Source organism: Astatotilapia calliptera, chromosome 18 (genome assembly GCF_964374335.1).
Source record: "Astatotilapia calliptera chromosome 18, fAstCal68.1, whole genome shotgun sequence".
NCBI classification, from domain to species: domain Eukaryota; kingdom Metazoa; phylum Chordata; class Actinopteri; order Cichliformes; family Cichlidae; genus Astatotilapia; species Astatotilapia calliptera.
Window position 1 is genome coordinate 24,435,128 of NC_137439.1, and position 25,190 is coordinate 24,460,317.

General features: G+C 41.8%; 2 protein-coding genes across 3 annotated transcripts; one reads left to right on the forward strand and one right to left on the reverse strand.

The window, feature by feature from the left end:
* The first annotated feature begins 279 nt into the window (after positions 1 to 279).
* ocln1 (occludin1) lies at positions 280 to 16,897 on the forward strand. Its single transcript, XM_080292800.1, has 14 exons — positions 280 to 475; positions 1,116 to 2,276; positions 3,794 to 3,981; positions 4,066 to 4,237; positions 4,310 to 4,360; positions 4,660 to 4,772; positions 7,436 to 7,985; positions 8,601 to 8,804; positions 9,006 to 9,167; positions 13,091 to 13,245; positions 13,475 to 13,732; positions 14,393 to 14,564; positions 14,706 to 14,747; positions 16,095 to 16,897. Exons 2-14 carry the CDS (start codon positions 1,185 to 1,187, stop codon positions 16,194 to 16,196), a joined length of 3,261 nt encoding a protein of 1,086 aa, XP_080148926.1. The 5' UTR covers positions 280 to 475; positions 1,116 to 1,184; the 3' UTR covers positions 16,197 to 16,897.
* On the reverse strand, positions 16,593 to 25,190 carry nr2f6a (nuclear receptor subfamily 2, group F, member 6a). 2 transcript variants are annotated; one of them, XM_026149628.2, is made up of 6 exons: positions 24,236 to 25,190; positions 23,137 to 23,919; positions 21,747 to 21,841; positions 20,075 to 20,403; positions 19,656 to 19,902; positions 16,593 to 19,017 (listed from the first exon to the last, which is right to left on the reverse strand). In XM_026149628.2, exons 2-6 carry the CDS (start codon positions 23,403 to 23,405, stop codon positions 18,743 to 18,745), a joined length of 1,215 nt encoding a protein of 404 aa, XP_026005413.1. In that variant the 5' UTR covers positions 23,406 to 23,919; positions 24,236 to 25,190; the 3' UTR covers positions 16,593 to 18,742. The 2 variants fall into 2 exon arrangements, with proteins under 2 accessions (XP_026005413.1, XP_026005412.1); XM_026149627.2 differs by having other exon boundaries at positions 20,075 to 20,406.

The window sequence follows — 25,190 nt, forward strand, 5'->3', positions numbered from 1 at the left end:
AAGAAAAGTGAAATCTCATGGACAAACTCCTGTTGCTGATAGTCTTAAGTGATATGCGTAATGCTTTAAGAACTGCTGACGAGATGAACTTTTGTGTGTACCCAGGAGTCCCTGATCCAGTATTAATTACTAGATTGTGTACTTTTTTCCCCACTCTTTTAACCTATTTTTATCAGCAAAGCGCCAACATCATGCACTCCATGAATGTCAACAGTTTCAGCCACTCTCTCTCCCACAGATTAACCTAGCAGTGCCAGTCAGCACCAGCGCAGGGGCGGTTCAGGTTTAATGTTTAAGCTTTTAGTACCACCTCTTTTGTCCACACACATTAGCCAATCTCCCTGTGTGTGCTAAACCAGGAGTGAGTCACCCGAGAGATTGAAGAGAGTGAACTGTGTGGGCCTGCTGGACAGTTGCGGCTCAAAAATCCTATGAGATAGTGCCATCTCTACGTTACCAGAGAGTTGGGGTCAAGGTAAGCTGTTGGATTTGACATTTGAAAAACAAATGTAGAATCAGGTGTCCCGTTTTTTAAAATTCAGCGATAGTATCACGACAGTAGTGAAGTACACGGAGCCGCGGCATTGTGTGAGTCACAACTCACACAAGTCCTCTGTAATTAGCAAAGCCCAAGCAGTACTGGAGTCATGTTGGGGTCTTTTTTGGAGTTGCTGTATTCCAGCAGTTTGTGGTGTATGTGTCATGCTGTTTGACATGGTGTGACTAATGGCTTTCCACTAACACAACTGTCTTTTAGAAATCTTGAATTGAGGTTTTCCTTCATTTTCCATTCAATATAGAGATATTGTGTCACCATATATTTGCAACTGGTTGAGGAGGTCTATGCACAAGATACCTCACTGTATAAGAATCTGACATTTGTGTTTATCGGGAAGGTTTTTATTTTTAACTATATCCTGTAAATTTTAATTCAGTAGTAGAAACCCACAAATGATTATATATCTATCTATAGATAGATATATACATACACATATATGTGTATAGATATATGTGTATGTATACACATATATAGCTTCATTTTTACCCTAATAAACTGATATACAGATGTTTGAATGTTATTTGTAGAATGCTACTATTCTTTCTCTTTCCCACAGCTTCTCTTTGTCTTGCCGTGGTAAAGATTCTGCGATTTTTCCAATGAATTCCCAAAATCAGCCCACAGCATGAAATCATTCAAGAAACAAGACCAGGAGGGTGTGGTCGGGTCCTCCACCATTAAAGATCCACCAGTTGCTGTATGGGTTACTCACACACCGGATAATATCACCGATGATGGTGAGGATGATGCGACCTCCACAGGTCGCACATCCAGTTCTCCACCTTATGCTGAGCAAGAGAAGGAAAAAAAAGGAAGCCTGAAAGACAGATTGAAATCCCTCATCCCTCAGTCATGGGGCAAAAAATGGACAAAAGAAAGCGACTCTGAAGCCAGCACAACTGGTATCCAGATCCTACCCAATGGGACCAGAGTGAGCCCCCCTGTAAGTCCCTTGGTGGAGCGTCGGAACTGGAATGAATCTCTGGGAAGCTCCAGTCACAGCTCACATAAGCCTTTGATAAGAGAGAGTCCCACTGACGGTCTCTTTGGTCACGTCCCAGTAGAGGAGTCACTACTGTCCAGCATCCACCCTGCAGAGTATTACGCTGAGAAGGTGGAGGTCTACAAGCAGAAGTACTCTTATTTGAAATCATGGCCGGGATTGCTCAGGCTTCTAGCTGGACTTCAGCTCCTATTTGGAGGAATGGTTTTTGCGTGTGTCATTGCTTACATTCAGAAAGACAGTGAATGGTCCAACAGCTACGGACTCTATAATGGTGTATACAACAATGGGATGGGCCTGTCTGGGTACAGCTACAGAGGTCCTATGACTCCTTTCATTCTAGCTGTAGCTGGAATCTCATGGATCCTTACTCTGTGTCTCCTGGTGGTGGGAATGACAATGTACTATCGCACTATACTTCTCGACTCCTCGTGGTGGCCCCTGACAGAGGCCTTCATCAACGTGGCTCTTTTCCTGTTCTACATGGCAGCAGGGATAGTTTACTTGAACGACTTGAATCGCGGGGGGCTATGCTACACAACAATAGGTATTAACCCCATCGTCGCAAATCTGTGTCGGGTTGATGGTGGCCAGATGGCAGGAACAGCTTTCATCTTCATCAACATGGCCCTGTATCTAGGAAGCTTCCTGGTATGTCTGAAGATGTGGAGGCATGAAGCTGCACGTAGAGAGAGGCAGTATTTTGAGAACCAGGTACAGATTTTTACTCCTCTGTAAACAAATATGAAATACAAGGTCAGGTCTTCTAAATCTGAAGACTGACTGAAATACATTTCAAAGCTGCATATATGAAGGTATCCTCATGAATACAGTACAGTTAAATTCTCTGTGAAAGGCTAATATAGTGGAAACCCACCTTTAAATTGCTCATCATTACAGTTTTTTCTGTTAAAGTTGGTTAATATTTAGCTCATTTCTTGTGTGGCAGTATTTTAGAATTTTAAAGAACAGAGTTGCACCTGCAAATGTAGCTATCACCTGCATCTTTGGCACAAGGGCAACTACTGTCACAGTCTGGCAGAGGCAGACGGTGTGGACTGACAAAAAGGACCCAAAACTTGAATATTAACAAAAAGCAAGTCGTTTAATATGGCTGATTTAAAAATTAAAAAAAAAGTACAAAAACAAAAGGCAGAGGCACACAGGGAAAAAAAACTAGAACTAAACTGGGAAAATTAACTGCTGAACAAAAAACAAAGACCAAAACCTTGAACATGGAAAAATCCTGGAAACATGATGTGGAACAACAGACGACCTGACAATAAATGAACAGAACACACAAACTAAACAGACACAAGGGTGATTAGGGGAAGTGGAAACACATGGGGAAACAGCTGACACTAATCTGACATAACCAGGAAGCAAAGCTGACTATACTGACATAGACCTTCAAAATAAAACAGGAAACATGAGACGCAGACATGACAATACAAACTTGACAACAAAAGACACGCAGCATGAAACACATGAAGTTAGAGGGAAACTTAAATACAAGGGTACAAAACACAAAGGGAATCTAATAAACAAATGAACTTCGCCAACCTAATGAACTTTAAACATACACTATAAACATTAAAATAAACTAAAACTCAAAACGCTGGGTCAAAAGACCCAGGATCGTGACAGCTACTTTGTTCCAGTAACAATACTGATAATGATAAAATAACATCAGCACTGCTCCCATGACCGTATCATTTCCCCACTGGCAAATAAACAGGTCTAAGAGGGCTGCCTGCTCTGTGACGTTGCAGGTTTGATAGAGCTAAATAGAAATATCAGATACACAGATGATTGGAGGTTTAGCAAAATATATCCCATGAGTAACCCACAGCAAATATTTGAAGCATAAAACAAGAATGAAGCAAATTAGTTTTCAATGTATGGCCTTTCCAGCTGTTGACAACAACATCTGGGCCACTGTAGGCTAACAAAACAACCATATTACTGTGAGTGCAGATCGCCACATAACCTGTGCAGTAAACATGTCTCTATAGTTTTCTGTAATGGTGTGTTGGGATAATATGTATAGTAATGTAAAATAAGAAAGGATGAGAAGCCAGATGTGAACATAATAGTTCCATTAAAGAAATGCAGCTGTATTTTTCAAAATAAAAGCCTTCATGTAATGATGGCACATGCCAGTATAGTGTTGTGAACATCTTGTTCATTTGTTTTGTATTTGCCAAATGATGTTTTTCTTTTACCTTCAGCCTCAGGAGGAGTTTCAACAGTCCATCCCACTCAAACCGGTAACAACAAAACGCATATCATTCAGGGATGATGAAGCTGACAAAGCGCTGAGTAAAGATTATAACAATCGGGATAATCTTCTACATGACGTCCAAAAGAATCCAGTCAATCTGAACCCCAAAGTGCACATCATTGCAGACTACATCATGTAAGTTAACATTTATAAGTTGAATCACACCATTAGTTCGAAACATACAGAGAATCAGTTTTACTGTGTGTCTCCTTTCTGTAGCAAGTATCCAGAGATCAGCTGTGTGGAGGAAAGGGAAAAGTACAAAGCAGTTTTCAATGATCAGTATCAGGAATACAAAGACCTTCACAGAGACATCAGTGCTACTCTGAGTAAGTTCAGAGAGCTGGATCTCATGATGGAGCGACTCCCCCGAGAGACAAGTAGCAAAGAGGTGAGATTCATACCGACCTCCCATCGGTTTTCCTTTTTTATATGGGAATTAATTACTTTGTTATTCATATAGGACCAACGCAGGATTCAAAGTATTGTAAAGAAGTATCACCAGAAAAGGAATGTAAGTGACAATTTTTTTTAACCTTTTTTTCTGTTTTTTTAATGACAGTATAAACCGCGATTTCTACAGCTGCTCACTCTGAAATCAATCGTAGCAATTTTCAAATTTAACCATAGAGGTATTAGAGTTCTGTGTTCTGCCCAGGTAATAGTAGCTTTTATTCGGTAATTGTCTACTGATGCAAATAATTCTGAAAAATCATGTTTAACACAGATCAATTACAGAATGAATCAGTAAGAAAGGTTGGAAATAGAGCTTTCAGGCATTAATCAGCAGACTGTTGTGTGCATGTTTCGCAGGACCCTACTTTCCTAGAGAAAAAGGAACGCTGTGACTACTTGAAAGCCAAATTGAGCCACATTAAAAACAGAATCCGTGATTATGACCAGGAGACCATGGCAGATGGTCAGACATGAAGAAGATCAGAAACAAGTGTCCACAGCAACTGATGAACTGATGAAATAAAAACGCTTTTTAAAATGTCTGCTTCTTTGTGTGACAGACAACATTCTTCCTTCTGGAAAAGTCTGATTGTTGCGCATCATTGTATTTTCATGTACAATTAGATCAATGTTTACACAAATTCTGGTTTGTGACATGATTATATTCCTTGGGCTACAACATTATAAGAGATGCTTCTTCTGTAGAGCTTTGACTTGACGGTTTTGTGTTTCTAAATACTTTCTTGTCATTTCTGTGAAGGCCGAGCAACGTTCACATGCTTGATGTAGAAATAAAATAAAGTTAAAGGATTGTTATATATCTTTCTGTAATATTTTTTTACAACTATATTAATTTTATGCTGTTATTTCTTTACTTTTCACTTTTCTTCTTTGGGCATCACAGCGAAAGCAAGTTCTCAGTTAAAAAACTGCAGGTGCCAAATTAACAGAACTTGGAAACTGGCAATAATTTTTAATCTAATGATTTTAATATATTTTGGAGATTTCATAGTTTCTCTGATTTAAAATGTTAAATAGGAAAATGCAGCATAATTTCTCCAAATTGTATTGTAAAGTAACTCGGCTCAGAAATATTATTCTTGTTCTCAGTAGACTCTGCCACAGGCACTCATAGAATACACAATGTAGAGATATTATCTATGAAATCCGCCGCTGTGGTATTTCTATTAAGACAACAACAACAACAAGAACAACAAACCAAACAACAAATAAAACCACCTGTTGATCCTTTCTCTTGTCATATACACCCATTAGAACAGATTTATAGTCACTGGCCATGTTATTAGTTACACAAGTTATTAGTTGTACCAGACTCAACTACTTTGGACTTAAGGCCTGCCTTAATAGTTAATTAGCATAGATTCAACAAGGTGCTTGAAACATTCCTCTGACATTTTGGTCCATATTGACATCACCATCACATATTTGCTGCAGATTTGGAAGCTGCACATCTGTGATGTTACTCTACACATCCCAAAGCTGCTCTGCTGGATTGAGATCTGGTGACTGTAGAGGCCATTTGAGTATAGCCAACGTAATGCTATGTTCAAGAAATCGGTTTGAGATGATTTGAGTTTCCTGTTTTTAGCTGACAGCAATGGCACCCGGTGTGGTCTTCTGCTGCTGTAACCAATCACCTTCAAGGTTTTGAAGGTCTGAAATACTTAGACCAGCCTGTCTGGGAAAAGCAGTTATGCACTTATTGTTATGATTTAGTAGTTAAGTATCACTCTGCATTGTATAAAGTTTGAATCATAGATCACATGAATTGTACTTTTACAATTATATTAGAATTTATCAAAAGATTTGTCAAAAAGGTTTCGGTCTAATGCGTGGACTGGGCTGAATATCAGTAGGTTATACTTAGGTTGGAGGTTGTAAACTGCAATTTGAATGTAGCAGGAGCCTGGGTATAAACTGTCACGAGCACGTGGGTGAAGCAGGTCGTTAGCGGGTGAACGGTGCCCCTGCTGAGACGCTCGGTAGCTCCGGAGAGTGTGGGTGAAGCTTTCGAAACTTTCATTGTTTTGTTAGGAGAAACTATCCATCCAGTAAAATAAAGGCGAAGTTAACGATCGTTGATGGGATATAAAGCGGACGGTGTGGTGGTGGCCAGGAGTCATGAACGACGCGGTTTAAGCAGCTGAACCTGGATCGGTGTAAAGTTTATGAGTTTTTCACGGCGCTTGGGTAAGTTGCGTAACTCATATGTCCTTGTTGATTCCTCTCTGAAGTTTTTTACATTTAAAGAGAATTTTCTTAATTATTATTGACCGTCTAACCTCGCTGATGATGCTGATTGATTAAAAGAAAACCTCCGAGCATTAACAAATGAGTTTAAAATATTTTACGACCAAGTAAAATGCTCATATTTTAAACACGTTATGACAGTGGACAGAAGTGTTTTTTTCTGGGCTGAAGTGGAATGAGCCTCTTTTAATGTAGAGATGTTCAGTTATGTACAATTAGCACACAGTTGCAGTAACAGAGGAGTACACGAGTTCGTTATTTCACGGGTTTAAATCAAACAGAAAAAGTTAAATTTGGGGGGTTTAAGTTGTATCTTCACCCCTCCCTAAGTGGTGCTGACAATCAGCAGGTGCTCACAGGTAACATGCAGAACAGGGGCTATGTCTGTGGCTCTCCACTGCTGAAAACACCACGCATGGCTGCTCACCTCTTATCTGCTGTGTGTCTGAATAATTGAAGCGTGCTGGGTTTGAGCTCATTGGAGTGATGAAGTGTGGGTCAGCTACACTAGAAAGGGTTCAGGGACGGGCTGAGGTGAGAGTGCTGCATGCTGGTGAGCTGAAAAAGGTGCTTATAACTAAAACGTAGCTACACTTAATTAGGGCTTAAAGGGACAGGGAAAATGCGTTGGAAGTGAATTCATCTTTTAGATTTTGAAAGTCATTTTGCTCATCAAAACATCCCACTGAAGAATTTACACTATAAAAAATTGAATTAAAATACTTAGCGTAATAAAATCTCCTATTAAATGCATTATGTTATAGTGCTGATATCTATATAGGCTCAAGTCATTTACCCTTGCATTAATTCTGTCTCATTTTCACCCCTCTTCCAGGTGAAATTGGAGCATTATCCAGTAAACCATGTATGAGCCTCGGTACTATGATAGCCCCCCTGTGTACAGCCCACCCTACAGCACTACCTCCCACAGCTTGTATCCCCCAAGGAGTGTCCAATCCCCTCGAAGCCAGAATGCCCCCTATACCTACGATGTCCCACCAGAGTCTTACTACATGGAGGGGAAGCCTCAACACTTCTACCGCTGGTTCTCACCTCCTGGTTTTGTCAAGACCTTCCAAGGAGCCACGGTGCTCATGTGTTTCCTCATCTTCGCCTTAGTAGCGTCAACTTTGGTGTGGGACATGAACAGATTTGGGTATGGGGGATATGGTGTTGTTGATGCTGGAAGTGTTGGAGGGTTGGGGTCAGGATATTATGGAGGTAGCTACGGCTATGGCGGCTCCTACATGACGCCTCAGTCTGCCAAGGCAGCGATGATTTCCATGGGTGCCATCAACTTCCTGGTGTCACTGGGGTTCTTGGTGGCAAGTTTCTCACGGTCACGGAGCATACGGACATGCAGGTTTTACCTCACTGTGTTCATCTGTGATATCATCTTAGCTGTCCTTCAGGTGAGTCTGTCTCACCCAACAAACAAAGCAAGTCACAAATATATTCAGTTGTTCATTTTCATCAAATCCCTTCGATCAGCACTCATCACCCATCCATTCATCCATCCATCCATTCATTCTTCTTCTGCTTTTCAAAAGCAGTTGTCCTAACAGGATACACCCTGGACAGGTCACCAGTCTATCGCAGGGACAGCATATGAGAAACAGACAACCATTTAATTGACTTGCACACCTTCGGCTAGATTAAAATCACCAGCTAACCTAACATGCTGCATATCTTTAAATAGTAGGAAGAAGCCAGAGTAGCCAAAGAGAACCCGCACAGATACAGGATAACATGCTGACTCCATGCAGAAGGACCCCACTCAGAGGAGGAACACAGTACAGTGGTTCTGTGTTCTCTGTGGGCTGATCAGTGGGATCCTCTTCTGATCAGTCAATTTTGACCTGAAACTGAATTGCAGCCTTTTGTGTTCAGAAATGATGCTAAATTAAACGTTTGAGCCAACTTTTTAGTGTAAGTAGAAACTACATGAGACTTCTGTGTTTTTAATCTGTGGCATTGGCAAATCACTTATTTATTATGATTAAATTTGCTTTCGGTTTGTCGTCTAGGGCATCATTGACATCATCTTTGTTATTGGTGTGAACCCGATGTCTCAGAGCTCGCAGAGCATGCTGTACAACCCCATGCTCATGATGTGTCAGAACATCCAGGGCAGCCCTAGCCTCAGTGGCAGCGTGGGGGCCGGTTTTCCTGGGGGGTTTCCTCTGTTCAATCAATACCTGCAACACTACTGCTACATGGACCCCGAGGAGGTTAGCAGGAAGTATCTATCTATCTATCTATCTATCTATCTATCTATCTATCTATCTATCTATCTATCTATCTATCTATCTATCTATCTATCTATCTATCTATCTATCTATCTATCTATCTATCTATCTATCTATCTATCCATCCATCCATCCATCCATCCATCCATCCATCCATCCATCCAAAGTTCACTCTTTCCTCAGGCAGTGGCGTTTGTGTTGGGTCTTCTGGTGGTGGTGGCTTTATCGTTTTCTGCTTACTTCGCCTACAAAACCCGCAGCAAGATTTGGCGCCATGGAAAAGCTAACATCCATTGGGATGAGGCCGTGGCCAGGCCATCGGAGGGGCAGGATATACAGGACTGGGTGAGTAAAGTCTCATTATAATTTTTGAAACAGCATATAAATGGGGAACTGATGTTTATCAGCTGAGGATAAAAAAAAGTGAATTAACAAAAAGATGTTGACTTATTTTTGTATAACTTCATTTTTTACAGTGACATCACTTCCTAAACAGTCACAATTGCTTTTTTTCAGATACCAGCACCAATGAATTCCCAGCATTTATATAAACAATCTGTTGAGGTTTTCATGCATTGACAGTGAAAAATGAGTGTCACAAAGTCACAATACCTGTCGATGTTGAATCAAAGAATACTGGTGTTTATCCTTGACACTCCCAGGTTTCACTCTGACTGATGATTAACCAGACTAGTGATAACAGGCACATAGAAACCATTTAACAATGACAGTCAGACAGCATTACAAGGTCCAGGTTTTAGCTTTTAGTGACATGAAACTGATCAGGAAGCTCATAAAGTAACTCACTTTATGGTTAAGAGCCAGGTTTTAAGTTTCACTTTGCACACAGTCTCAGACCGATTCATTTAGAACCAGAAGAATTTGTGGTAAACATATTTTTTTAACTAGTTGTCCCTAAATAAAATTAAGTTGTTTTGTTCCAAACCTCACAGATTTACAACATATGACATAATATATTACACCATACAGCAACAAAGACGGCAATAAATGAACCTCACGTAGCAAAGGTGTCGGCACCTCGTTCAGTAATTTTTTAATTGATATTATTCTCCACATAATCAGCCAAAACCCACAGAAACCAGTACAATATCCATCTAAAGAAATGACCCTGAACAGCAGGTTGACTTCTTAGATTTTATCAATGGGATAAGATATGTGCTTTGCTGTGAATATGATGCAGATTACAAACATTATTTCTATGTTGTTTCTGTCACATTTATTTTTGTTTAAATTTACATTACATAAATTATGACTTAGAAACCAAAAAATCTACTTAAAGCTGAGACAGATAAAAGAGACAGACAGAAATAGAAGCTCTTGACTAACATGCAGCACCACTTTGTTCCATCGGTCAAGATTTTACCCACAGAAAAAACATGTGCTTGAACTATAGTACCAATTTGTACACATTTAATGGTTTTTCATTATTTTCATACATGACAGTATAGTAGAACAGTCCTGAAGACATCAAAAAATTTAAATAACAGAATTACAGTTTACAGTCGTGGTAATTTGGGGCTTTTAATTGACACTCACTCTCACAAACATTTGATTAAATGTCCCTCAGCAAGTTGCCCATCAGCCTGTATGGGAATTAGAGAAAATCCAAAATAAATTCAAACTCGTGCACCCACTTCTTGTTGTTTCTTTTTAAAGCCATTAAAGATGAATGCTGTATAATTATTTCACCATGCAAAAAGGACAGTTCAAAAAAATAGCCCCAAATTACCATAACGTTCAAGCCCGTGATGAGAGCATGTAAACTTCTGACCTTTACTGAATGTGCGGAGCAAAAAATGTGAACAAAGCATTCCTCAAATAACCTCCTTTGCTTTGATAACAGGTTTGAGCGCTGTTCATTCTGACAAGCGACTTCCTTAAGTTATCATAAAAATTGTTTCCAGCAGTCTTGCAGGAGCTGCCAGCTGCGATAAGCATTTCTTGACTGATTTCCTCCCTCTGCATCCCAACCATGATGGGTTTAGGTCAGGCTGTTGGAATGACCATGCCATCTGATGCACAACTCCATCACTTTGCCACTTGGTCTGCTACAAAGCTCACAGAACGTTGAGGTGCAATTTGGCTCATTGTCATGTCACTAATAAACATCCTCCACAGCACGTTTATTAATGGGAACATACTGCACATACTGTCCAATCTGCCTTCTTTGCATTTCTCAGAGATGCAGGTATGCTTCATCTCAGATTATGACCTCAGCAAGGATGTGGGGTTTGAGGAATTTAAAGAATTAGTTCTTTTGTGGTTTTATTGACGCATGTGTCAATGAGAGGAAAAGAAAAATTGGTTTGAGAGCTTTTCTCAGAGAGCATCAGCGGTCCAGCATTTACCAGCTATTCCTGCTGCTTTGACGCTATGTGCTCTTTTTATTTCGCAGTAGCCTGATGCGATGTTTAGCAGCAATTAATCCATTAAAGTAGCCATGTGACATGAACGTATCAGGCCCACCGTGACTCATTAGGGCAAGGGAAGCAACGTATTCAGTAAGTTCAGTGAAGTCTTGGCCTACATTCTTCCTATCAGCGCAAAGCATGTACCAAGTTGCTTCATCAAGAGGCAGGCCCTATTCTGGGGCACTCTTGTTTCGCACTGAAGATGCTTGCCTTGCAGGGAGGCATATATAATGTATGTGGCATGTATAATGAATAAAAAGGGTTGAGTTGCCTCTGTGTTGCTGTGTGAATCCCTACAGAGTGTGGTGGCACTAAATGATTCAGTCTGTGAAGGGGCTGCTACACACTGCTGCAGATTAGACTCCTGGCTAAGACGTAATTTCCCCCGGTTTTGTGCTACATGACTGGAAAAGGGAGATAATTGAGGGAATATAGGAAAAGTAGATTAAAAGAAAATGCGTTATGATATCTGAAAACTGTGCGTTGCTTATGTTGAATTAAAAAAAAAACGTAATTAATGGGGCTTTTTTTTATCAGCATCAGGAGTTACCCCAGAGTCGAACAGATGACAAGACCTCCTCCAAAGGAAAAATATCTCAAGGTTACAGAGAGATTTTATTGTGATGAGCGTTTACATAATGTCGCAGATTCTATGGCTTACAAATTACCATAATAGTGAGTCAAAGCAATCATTAAAAACAGCTTTCCTGGGTAAATTTCTAAATTCTAATAGTTGGCAGCCCTTTATAGACAGCACAATCATTTAATTAGAAATATCTGCAGATTTAGGTAGTAATCAGAACCATTACTAATAATAATCCCGATGTCTGGATTTAACAATAACAGCTGAATGTGCACCTGTCTGCCGCAGTGGATCAAATTCCTTGTAGCTTTCCTCTAGGTGCTCCCCACCCACACACCCACACACCCTCACATGGGGGATTGACTTGCAACCCTGACATTCATAAGATCTATTTCACTGACTGCATTTTTCAAACATCAGCTCGCTAGACCTTTATCCTGTGTGACTGCACCCTGTTACAGAAATAGGTCAGACAAGCCTTCATTAATGATGCATATGACAGTGGATCAAATGAGGTGTAATGCAGTTCCAGTGTCTGATATTCTCCGTACCCTATAAGGATGTTTTCTTTTGACAGTGGTTGCAGCATCTGTTACACTGTAGGTGTTAAAATATCTGTCTGATAAACACATGCGACTCTTCGCCGCAGTCTCAGCCTTTTCAGCGCGCTGCTGATGATATTGATGTTCACACGCTCTCACACTGTTAACGCTCTGGTGGAATGCATCTCACATCAGATGGAACCGGGAAATTGTATTGTGCGCGTGTGTCCTTCGAATGAATCGCCTCTGTTAGCTGCTGAAAGAAATGAAGAGATTATTTTAGGTGAGGGGGAGCTCATCCTGAAAACCTGGAGGAGTGCTTCTCTCTCTTTAATGGCTGAATGGATATGAGAGCTGTCACACAGTCATGCTGAGGCCAAGGCTAGCGTTTGTGTCTGCCCTTGTATCAGTCTGGCTACATGTGAACGCGTCTGGCAGGGACATGCCGACTTTCAGCCAAGTGTTTCTGAGCAGTTTGGAGAACCCTCCAGTTCTGCACTTCTCCACTTAGGCGACAGAGTCAGTCGAAGGATTTCTTTCCGGCTTAAAAAAATACATCTCACAACTCTGGAGGATTATATTATTTATATCATCGTGTTAAATATGGCGTTATCTCAGAAAACACCAAGATAAAGACTTCAGGTTATTCAAACCAGAGGTCCTGGAAGTAAATAAGGAGATTATGATTTGACGGTCCGGATGTTGTCTTAGGTGAATCATGTTGGAGAAGTGCGCAGCACCCAGCAGGCACCGACTGTTGTTGTGTCAGAGAGAGCAGCGCCAGACCTGAGGGCGGAGAACAGCGCGGTCTCCTACGGCAATGGAGCAGTCAGCATCCACAGTGAGGGAAATTACAAAACCAACAGGTGGGTGATGTTTGCAGCAAATGAGTCTGTGACGCACAGATTCTCCAGTGTGGCCTGTGTTCAAATAATAGGTCACATTACAAAAACACACACACACACACGTTTGGCTTCAAATCCAAACAAGTATGAAGTACAAAAAGCAAAAAGAGACACATTTTCGTCACAGTGTCAAACACATAAGTTATGTTTCCCTGTTCCTGATCTTCAGTTAAGTCTTGATTTTCCACAGTTTCTCTGCAAACAAGAGCAAGACACATGGTGCTGAGCCTTTGTACCAAAACTGCAGGGCCAAAGTTTGTCCCAGCAGCTCTTCAGATGAGAGTGACAGCATCAGGTCTCCACCTTATTACGTGAAGAAGGAACGGAAAAAGGACAGAGAGCCAATGCCTGCTGCTCAGGTGATGATCGAGTCGCAGTATGAAACTGGTTACACCACAGGAGACACCGGCAACGGGCTGGACCGGGACCACACAGATTACCTCTACAGGTATGTCCTGAGGTTGCTGCAACCTCAGAGAGTTCAGTGTGTGAGAAAGTATTTACTCAAAGCAAAAGAAGCTTCAGTGGTGTTCAGAGTAGTTTAAATAATAAATACAAAATATAGTCTTGAACCTGAAATCATAAAAACTACACGTCTCTTTATTTAACAAGAAAAATGTGTTTTTACTCATATAATGTTAAAAATATGCATTACATCTAAATGAAGAGTCTACGTGCTGGTTTAGATGCATTTCCTTCCTTTTAACAGTCTCTTAATTTTTTTTTATGAAGGAATAGAATTAAATAAAAAAAATGCTGAATATCACTGCAGATGTCGACTAAGCAAGAAAAATTAGCACTGGTATCAGTTTTTAAAAATCCCCTTTGGTTATACCCACGATTAAGTAAAGATCATACCCTGAGGAGGAACAATTATCTAATCAGTCACATCTTTAATAAAGAAATGACACAGTATTTATAATATTTTAGAGTAAAATACAGCAATATCAGAAAGAAGTGGTCAGGATCACAGTTGCCTCTAAGGGAGTTCAGCTAATTTAATACTGGTGGAGATACAAAGGGGAGCTTTTCATTAGTATCTGCCATTGCCCCAATAACAGTTTTAATGTAACAATGATTTCATGTCTTGGTATTAACGCTGTTCCAGGCTGTACCCAGAGATAACTTCAGATGAGCAGCGCAGAAGATACAAGAAGGATTTTGACTCAGATCTGTCGCGCTATAAGATCCTCTGCAGCGAGCTGGATGACATCAGCGACAAGATGCACAAGCTGAGCCGAGAGTTGGACGCACTGGAAGAAGACTCCATGAAGTACCAGGTAGAGAAAAACAGGAATAAGGTGCACAGAGTGGAAAAGCCAGGAGAATATATCAGCCAGTCATGGTTGTGGCTTTTGTATTTAAGTATTTGACATTTCCCAGCATAAAGTCAGCAAAACCTTTCTTTTTTCTTTTTTTAGGGTGTGGCAGATGAGTATAACCAACTGAAATGCCTTAAAAGTGTGAGTATAAGAAGATCTGTGATGTCATAATGTAAAGTTTGCAGTTTCTTCACTTTAGAGAGAAACTGAGTAAATTAAACATACACTAACCTAAAATCATAGATTGAATATAAAAGATGGATATGCCTGCTGCGTCATCACTCATTGGTTAAATTAAAGATCAGTTGTGAAGCGTCAAACCGAACATTTCTTCCAACGTCATCTTAGCGTTTTGAAATCAACGCAGCTGGTGAAAAAGTGGGACACTGCATGCTAGTCGGCTAATGACTTGTTTATCATAAGTTGTTGCTCCTTCTTTCTAACTCTGCTGAGGACCATTTCTTTAAAATGACCTTTGTTTTATAATCAGTAGGGCTTGAAGCTGGTGATTAAGCCCATAAACTTTTCTGATGTCTTGCAGTAAGGGAGCTGAGGGGTATTTTCTAAATTTTTTTTCAGTGGTCACGCAAACAGAAAAAATGCAGGATTAGAGTCACCAGGGAAATCAATAAAAACAAAATTGGCAAGACTTTTTCACCATCTTTGCTTGTCTGAAATCTTCCCACATGCCATTTCATCGTTCTCTGATTTAACAGCCCAATTTGGGGGCTTTGGGGGGACCATGTTACATCCCCAAATAGGCCTAGATGTAAGGGGAATTACATAATACTAGATGGGGAAACATGAGGAGGCTGTTTGGGTCGGTTTGAAAAGATTTATTGTCAGGTTGTGAATAAAAGGAAGCAGAAGTTCATTTTAGGAAGAGACAAAACCAACACAGCAACCAAAATGAAATAAAAACCCATTGACTGATGAAGCTACTCAACAGAAAAGCAGACCTACTGCTCGACTCCCTAGCAACCAAAGATAAACAAGAGAAAAAGGGGAATATGAGAAGAATATGGCAACTCTCCCCTACAAGCTCCCTGTGGTCACAATAAATCAGTCGGGTTTAACAAGCAAAAACCAGCTAGGCACATAAGAAACCTACAAAAAAGTAAAAATGAAAACTAGCTAAGCTAAGGAAAGGCAACTTTAGTCAACTTCTATAGTCCCTGGAGAGCATGCAGTGGCTGCAGGACTCATACCAGCACCAGTGACATGAAAAGCAGGAACATCAGGAACTAGCAGTAGGGGAGGGTAGAACCCAGAGAAGGACCTGAAAGCAGAATGTGGCCAGCTATATACTTTTTAATCTCTTTAAGGGGAGCTATGACATGTTTTCATATATTAGACAAATGCAGTTAGCTTTTTTACAGTCCAGATTATAAGATAAACTAGCTATCTCATTCCTGCACTGTAACACTACTACAATTGACAATATTGAGTTTGTTAAATATACACTTGTTTAAATTTTGTTTTTTCTAGACGCCTGAGTATCAAGCAAAGAAGAAGCAGAGTAAGGAACTTCGGCAAAAACTTTTCCACATCAAACGTCTGGTGAAAATCTACGACCAAGGTTTCTGCTAGTGTACATTATTCATCTGTCCAGAAAGGTGTGCTGACAAGAATTCATCCAGCATTTACTGACTTTTCCTTCACTGGCTGCACAGAACTTCCCAGCTAGTGTCACTAATACTGGTCCTACAGCCAGTGAACCTCATTTCTGTTTTTGACATCAATGTTCATGAAGCTGTAAGCATACAGCAACTCTGTGTGTGGTTTTAAACTGCATAGGAACACGGCGCTGTCATACGTCTGTCACGATGTCTGTCATATTTAAGCATGAGATTTCAATTTCAGTTGTAATTTAATTTAAATATATGACAAACTATGTAAGAATACGCTGGAAGACGAGCGTAATGTAAATAAAGAAGCAAGTGAAACTCCTGTTTTTGTCATACAAAACTACTTTCAACAGCAAACTTGCAGTACATGTTGCAGTGTTTATTTGGCATTTTTCATACAGATGAAATTACAACACATTATTCAAGAAGTTAAAAAAAAAACATAACAAAAGACACATCGTCATCGTTTGATTCTTTTAATAGCGTTGCCATACACATGAAATTTTAAATCTTAAGAACTCAGTAACACAAAGATAAGAAAACATTAACAATATTGTTCCCCTGCCTCTACGGCGTGGTTGTGTGAATTGTAGACTGAGGGAAGAATATGCAAAGAACTTCCAAAATGGCCCAGCAGCAAATCAAGAAGCAGGAGTTGCACCCTTCCTCTCTGGTTTCTTAAATTGCTAACTGCTGAATCGTGCTGAGTTTGGAGTGCGTTTTTCATCATTTCCTTAAAAATACCTAAAATAGTCCTGATTTTGTAAACCCGCCTCTTGAAATACCCATGTGAGGTAAATTCATGTGGACCGGGGAATCCCATCTTCTTCTAACCCGACAGACCGTATAATCTTTTGGCATTGAATATCCTGCAAGCGCAGTCTTTTCACCAGATCCTCATCAATTACAACATCATTCACAAACAGCAGAGACACACTCAAGATGCTAAGAGATGAGAGCATGAACAGCTCTACGTCGTATTAGTTGTAATGGCATTCAGCTTCTTTCTTGACATCTCAACAGATGACAGAGGTATTTTCATGTAAATACAGGTAGGAAAAAAAAAGAAGAAACATTTAGGAGCTACCATTGAAGGCAAATACTTTAATGTTTAAATGAAACTTTAATTACATAAAATAAAACAGTATCAACTTAGCAGAGATCCAAAATAACAGTTGAACATGCAGAAAAGACAAAAGCCGGGCTCAATATATATATGTACATATTTCAATACAGTTTTCGGGAGATCGTGATCTCCAGAAGCGTAAACTGGAATTTAACTGGTAGTGTCGATTATTTACTCTTAGAGCTGTTTTTGTCAAGCTAATTCTTGTTGTTTTAGAATCGTTTCAAACAGCTAAACTCAAGTAGGATTTAGACGTCAGCCTGCCGTTTCTCAGTGCATATGTGAAAAAAGAAAACAAATATATATTTATATATATGTATATATAATAACAATGATGTTTGATCAAAATAACGCTGAACATTCAGCGAGTCAAAACGACTGAAAATCAATTTGGGGGATCTAAGACTCGTGTTACACAGGTGTCTCAAATTTGTACTGAAAAACAAGGCAGTTGTCAAAAAGAAGGCGGTTTCTGGTGAACAAAATTTACAGAGGTTTGTGTTTAGGAAATATCAGACTAAAGCATTCTGATGTCTAGTGAGGTATTAGTCCGCTCTCATCTTACTATGCCTTTTTTTTAAATCTTCTTCAACTACACCACCAGTGAGCCCTGTGGATGAATTTAAATGCGCTGTTTACTCAATGGTCAGGCAGTCACAAGTCGGTTCATCTCGTTTTCTGGGTGTGAGGACCATCTCGTAGGATGATATGATAGACTTTGGTGAATTTTCCTTGGTTTTATCTCCTTTCTGCTCCTTTTCAGGAGCTCCTTAGTGTCTTCCTCGTTGTTGAGGTAAGAGTTTCCCTTCAACAGTGAGGCGCACAGATCGATCCATAATAGTGATACTTCATCATCCTGTTGTCAGTTATTTGGTTAAAAAGGTCATTGTATCACAAATGGCGAGCCATGGAAAATGAGCCTGGTGTGGGAAACACTGCTCCTCCGATGTTTGTTGGCAGGACAGTTTTGTTCTCTAAATGTATTTCTAGTGGGGTGCTGCTGCCCTCTACATGAAACTGCAGAGTCTTTAGTCACTATGACATGTGGGTGGTGACATGACTGGCTGTGGTGGCCATATCGGAGCCCAGCGTGAGGAGCTGGTCTCCGGCCTGGGACCTGGCACCAGAACGACAGCACTGGCAACAAGACAGCTCCAGCTTGGCACTGGCTATGCTATTCTTCTACTCTCTTCTTCTGGAGGCCCATGTGGAGTCTGAGGGCTCGTTCATGAGGGGGAATTGAGCGGTTACAGTACAGTGCATATGATGGCCAGCTGGCGCTGCAGTTTGATAACCACACAGATGGATAGTGATGAGTCAGGAGGTTTCCTGTGGGTCCTTGTCGTCACTATTACCAGACGGAGACCTCGTCTGTCAGGGAGCTACTGTCCTGGGACATACGGCCAGCTGATTGAGTTTCCGGAGAGCTGCATGTCCCGGATCAGCGTCTCAATGGGTGTCTTTCCTATCAGGCGCATGAAAAAGAGCTGGGAGATGAGGCTGGCAGGAACGGCACGCAGGGCGGGCAGGCGCAGGAGGAGGCGGCCGAAGCGCTGAGGCTGACTCGGGTACTGCATCCTCTCGTACTCTGTCAGAGCCACCTGAGCCTTCTCCTGCAGAGACTCCACGTGTACTGGGTCTGTTAGACCACAGGCATCTAAGAGGGAGGAGGGAGGAGGCAGTTACTTAATAGTGTGGGCAGGTTACATAAAGAGTCGTGATGAGCCTAGAGGAAGGATGAAATCCCAGCAAATAATGTAATAAAACCTCCCAGAGGGAAACACGTGAAACCAGAGTGCTTCATCTATGGATGCTCTCAGGCCAAAAAATGATTTATAAGCCTCACTTAAAAAAGTTTTACTTTAAATAATGATCGCTTTTAGAGGTGACAGTCGCTATAAACTATGTCTTTAAGGCAGACACTTATGTAAGACTTAAGTCAGGAAAAGCTCAGGGCTCATGCTGATCAATGGTGCTGCTAATTACAAAGCACTTAAAACATTACTGCATTTTCAATGACAAGCCAGGAGATGGTGCCATAGGAGGTAAATTGTTCGATGAATGCCTTGGACTAAGTGGCTTGTTAGTCTTCCAGCAGTTCTTTGTGTTTTTTCTCCATGAAAGAAGAAGAAGGGTCTTTTTTACAAGATAAAGCTGTTGGATGTTTGCCAGGCACCATCTAACTGTGAGGATTTGTACCATTCTTTTGTTGATCTAGCTGTGCTAAATGACAGCAGGTGAAGTCAACAAGCAAGACGTTTTCTGCTCTTACTAGCCACTCGAATCACTAATCACCTGGCGAGAACAGCGCGATGGCCTTGAGACAGCTGTACTCAGCAGAGTCCACCTGTAGCCTGGTCAGCTTGTCCACCTGGTCCTGGAACACCCTCACCTGATCCATGAAGGACACCACGCGCTCCGCAGACATGGGCGAGGAGTGGAAACCAGCTGCAGCCAACAGGGGCGCCATGTGGAGCGGCAGGGCAGACTGCGCCGCGCTGAGGATGAACAGCTCGCTCCAGCTCAGTCTCAGCAGGGCCACCTGAGGATTTAGTAGTGTCTCAATCAGTGACACCCCCCCTCAACACTTTAATGTCTACTCAGTTCATTCTGCTTATCTTTTACAGTTCCTGCAATATAATCTGATAAAGAGGGAAGAGTCTTTCAAAGTCAAAACTGTATATGTGGCGTTTAATTAGAAATAATCCTCTAACCTGGTCGGACACAGGCAGCTCAGGGAAATAAGGGATGTTCCTCGCCCACTCCACTGTGCTGAAGAGTAACCGCGCAGCCAGTTCACAGATATTATCTATTCCCATAGCGTTATCAGGACCGGCCTGCTGGTTGTACTGGTGTCCGTAGCGACTGTTGGGGTAAGGCTCGGCTCTCAGGAGCTGGGAAATAAGTTCAGACACTGGCTGACCACCACCACTACCTCCATTGTTGTTGTTATAGAACTCGCCGCCTCCAAGGCCACTGGCGCCACCTATGGGTGTGATGGAGGGGCTGAGGCTCGGCTGAGGTGGGATGCGACCGCGTTGAACTGCTGTATTTTGGTTGGGGGACAAAGGGGAGGAGAGGAGAGGAAAGGAAAGGAAAGGAAAGGGTTTGGAGAAGAAAAGGGCAGAATAGAAAATTGCAAAAGACAAGGGGAGGTGATGGAGGGGATTTGGTTGAGAAGACCAAAGAGAAGAAAAGTTAAAACTGAATTCAGCCAGCAGTGCATTTCTGATTACCAGGCCTGACTCAATTAGGAAGCTATTCTCTAGCATTGAAAGCATGCACAATCAAGCTCAGCTCAAAGCAGGGCAGAAACCAGTAGAGATCTCTCCATTTGGGGATATTAATTCCCGGTATGAGCATCTGCCCTTTTCAAGCGTCCTTGATCAATATGCCCAATTCACACATACAGTAGGAATGCGGCTCACTAGCTGACTCTGACCTCTGACCTCTCAGTCAAGGTAGTGGAGCAAAGGGAATCTCTCTCGTTTTCTATAGGGACTCATAATGTGTGTAGTTAGCGTACTTTGTGATCTGTGATTGCAAGGAATAAACCAACTGAAGGGACACTGAGGGAGGATGTCTGTGCTTAGAATCTCCTAAATGTTGATGTCAGTTTTAAAAAGCCTAACAAATGTGTTTGTATACAACTATTTATTTATTTGTTTGTTGTTGTGTATCTGTCAGAGGGACATTTACTGATGGCCTCGCCTGATCCTCCACTTAGGGTGAAGTTCCCATATTGGATTCTTCTTGATTGAGCCAACAAGTCAGAGGATTTCTGTAGCTTCAACCAGAGGTTTAAGCCTCTGGGACGCAGGTGTCTTAGCCCTGTATCCCTCTCACTCACTGTTACGCAGGCACTAGATTAAGCCACTTAGTACATGGCATTGAGCTGACACGCATGGCTTGCTAAGCCATGATAGGACCTAGAGAACCATGTGTGGCATTCTCTGCACTACAGAGCACAGAAAAGGCAAGATCACACTAGCAGATAAATACTACTATACTTTAATGGGTTTTTATTCTTTATTTTAAAAAAGTATCTGACGGAAATAACGAGAAGACTCTGATGCTTAGTGCTGAATGTCACTTATTCCCCCTTTTTTATAGTGTAGTGGTTTACACATTTGCCTAACAAGCAGAAGATCCCCGGTTCTTTGGGGTTTACGTAGGGAAGGGTATCCAACATATAAATCAAATAAGCAGAGCTACCCACTGTGGCGACCCATTGTAAATACAAGAGCAGCTGAAAGTAGCCTCTTTTATTCATTCAGCTGAACTATTTCCACTATTGTGCAATTACAATCACAGCATTTGCCACAGTGTTTCTTATTCTTATAAAGTGAATGGATGGTAAAATAATTTGGGGAACAGGATAGTTACCTTCTTTGCGCATGCCAACACGGAAGCACTTCTTCAGGCGACAGTACTGGCACTGGTTCCTGTGGTGCTGGTCGATCTGACACTCTCTATTTGATCTGAGAATAAACCCGCCAAAAAAAGTCAATTAATGAATAATAAGTCATTAAATATTTGATTGTCTGGAAAAATGAAGTTGGCCTCATGTCATCGCAAACAATTCTGCAGCACATGCAGCAGAGCAGCATTACAGATGTGTAAAGTTAATAAACATTTGCCTCACATCACACCTCTTACACACTGTATTTACATGTATTAAAATACATCGACCACACTGTCCTGTAATACAGTTAATAACGGTCAGCTCTACTGCGGGGCGTCAGTTTGTGTGACGTGTGATCAAAAGCGGCCAAACATGATGACAAATATAAGAACAAAGCCCATACAGCGAGTGGAAAAGCTGCTCTGCTCTGATGTGCAGCCATTATCTTCCTCTCAAAAAGAACAAACAAAAAATCTGATGAGCATAAAAGCTGTTTGCAGATTAGTGTCAACAGCCTGATGCCAGCACTTCCTTTTAACAGAGCTACTCAACATTAATATTGCATTATGAAACTAGATTTTCCACGAGGCTGCGCACAACAGGATGGCGCCCAGAGAGCTGATGGCTACATGGTTCAGTCATGTAGCTTAACTGTATGTAGCTGTGTGCTGTGCACAACAGACGCTTTCATTATTATTCAAGTAAAATTGGCTAAAATGTTATCATGGGCTAAATAAGTCAAATGAACAGCAAATAAATAAATAAATAAATAATTGTAATTAATTAATGGATTCAGACAGTTTTTTGATCAGAAGTGAACAGAAATAATCTGAAGTGAGAATAGCTTGGCATGGCAAAGCATGCAAGCTGAAGAGCACGGAGAGTTTTTTAGATCGATTTAAAAAAATGAAAATAATCACTAGTTTCAAAATTGTAATGGCGATCTAGTGAACACATATAATAAATATTAGCTACAAATAATAGCTGATTTGATTAGTAACGTTTCTGTTATTTTTGGGGAATAATTTAGTCAGAAAAAAAACAGATAATAGAGAAAATGTTCTTCCCACATGAAAGCAGTTTGTTTTGTGGCACTTAAAGTAGTACACCCAGTACAACAAGACAAAGAAATGCAGCGAGTCCTTACATTTAGGAAGTTTATATTTGTCAATAACAACTATTTTTTCAATATTTCATTTAGGCTACAATTTTTTTTTAAAGAAAAAAAAAACCACATGGGCGTATTTTTAACGATAACTAATCTCATTTCCTCTTTCACCTTCCAGATCCTGTATTAAGCGGGTTTCTCAACGCTGTGCGAGCTCAGCCCATCAATAAATCAAAAAATAACAATTACCCACAATGCCTCACCTGCAGGTGTAGCTGAGGTTGCGCCTGACGCTCCTCTTGAAGAAGCTCTTGCAGCCCTCGCAGGTGAACACTCCGTAGTGTTTCCCGCTGGATTTATCCCCGCACACCACGCAGTCCACCACGCAGGCCTTGTCATCTTCTCCGGCTTCCATGTCGCTGCCTCCCGCCTGGGGAGAACCGTCTTCCTCCTCCCCCCTCAGGTAGCCCTTGTCCCCCAGCCCGTTAGTGCCCCCATTGGGATCTCCCCAGCCCCCACTCACCATGGCCATCGCTTGGTTACCGAACCACCGCAGAGGAAAATGGGACAGGCAGCCAAGATTTCTGGTTGCTGTCAAGGTAACATAAATATCAAAAAGTCCAGACTGTGTGTGCGTGTGTTTTCCCCCACCTCTCCCTCTCTCAGTTGTTTATGAAGTCTCTGGGTTATTATACAAAAGAACAGAAAGAAAAACAATCCTTGGGGTTGATGGCAGATGTCAATGAGAGGGGGTTAAAAAAAAGGAGGGGGCTTTAAGCCTTTGAGTAGAAGTGTGTTTGGCAGGAGAACGAAATAAAAACAAGAGCGATCAGTCTCCTCCCACTCCACTATGACCTGGAAACAGTCTCAGTGTGGCAACTTTTAGTTTTGCATGCATGTAGATTTCAGTGTCTTGTGTCTCTTGCGCTCTCTCTTTATCCAGCTCGTAGCCCTTGCCTGGTGTTTTCGTCCTCTTCTTCAGACCAGTTCCTGAGATGGTTAAGGGCAACGAGCACTGCCCAGGAAAATAGTCTCAGCCGAGGAACCTTACACAGGAAACACACATTAAGCGCACACCCTCCAAAATTAGAGCAAAACACAAAATCATTTGCAAGCAAACGGCACGAGGTGCAGAATCCCGTCTCGCGCTGCTCTGCATGCTCTTGTCCTCTCACACACGTACAGCCCTGTCTCTGTAGCAACAGTAATGGCTGAAAAAGGACCTCAGCATAGCTCGCCTCAGCACATGCCTGGAGACCATTTCACCGCCCCTCTTAAAGTACCCCTAACACTGAATTTGCCCTTGCTAGTAGCAGCTATTCTGTGTATGTAGAGTCCTTTGAGAGAAAATGTCAAGCTTACCTTAGAGCAAACAGTAATGTGGTGTCTGTGGCTCCCCTCGCTGAAAAAGAAATCCTCTCGTCGCTCTAGAGATCTTCCTGAGAAGGCAGGCAACTCTTCTCTCCCTGCTGTAATCCTCTCAGCAGCAGCAGTAGCATTGTGACCCGTGATGGAGACATTCCACACTGAGCAAACCAAGTTAATGTCCACGCAGCAGCTGCAACATTTTCAGGTGGTCACGGCGGTCCTCAGAGCGATGTTGGGGGCAGCTGCAAAAGCAGCAGCGGTGGCAGCAGACCTGGCGACGTGGACTGCCTGCACTCACTTCCAAAATACACACCAGCAGATCCCCGGCACAAGGAAGTGATCTCTCTTCCTTGCTTGTTGTAGCTTGTTGTAGCTTCAGTTGTGACACAAGCCTCTGTGCTTCCTGCTTCCACAGAGAAAACCCAGAAAAACAAGAGAGCGTACAAGAGGGTGTCCGTGTGCTCAGCCCTCCATAGTTCCTGCGGTCGCTCTCCAGGCGCCTGTGCAGCCTCCCTCCAGCCTTTTGTCAGTGCTTGTCCACCAAGAACTAATGACTTGCGGCCTAGCCCCTGTGTGCTGCTTTTCGCCTCTGTGTGTGTGTGAGAAGCTTTTCCCTATGGCTCAGGCGATCAGAAGGAGGGGGTTGCAGAGATGGGTGCTCCTCTCACCCCTCTGTCTCTCCCTCTCCGGCTTCACAGTCCACAAATCAGATTATGATTCAAGGAAATGGCTGAGCTCGACACACAGACTGAAATTCTCAGCATTTGCTTTTTTCCCCCCACCTTCTGTCTCTCTCTCTCCTCGACCCTCTTTCCTGTTGTCTGTTTTCCTCCAACGTATTTGTAAGTGTCTGTGTGTGTGTCTGTGTGTGTGTCTGTGTGTGTGTTTGAGAAAGAGAGATCAAGCAAAGCCGGAGAGAGAGAGAGAAGGAGGGAGGGGAGCAGGAGTG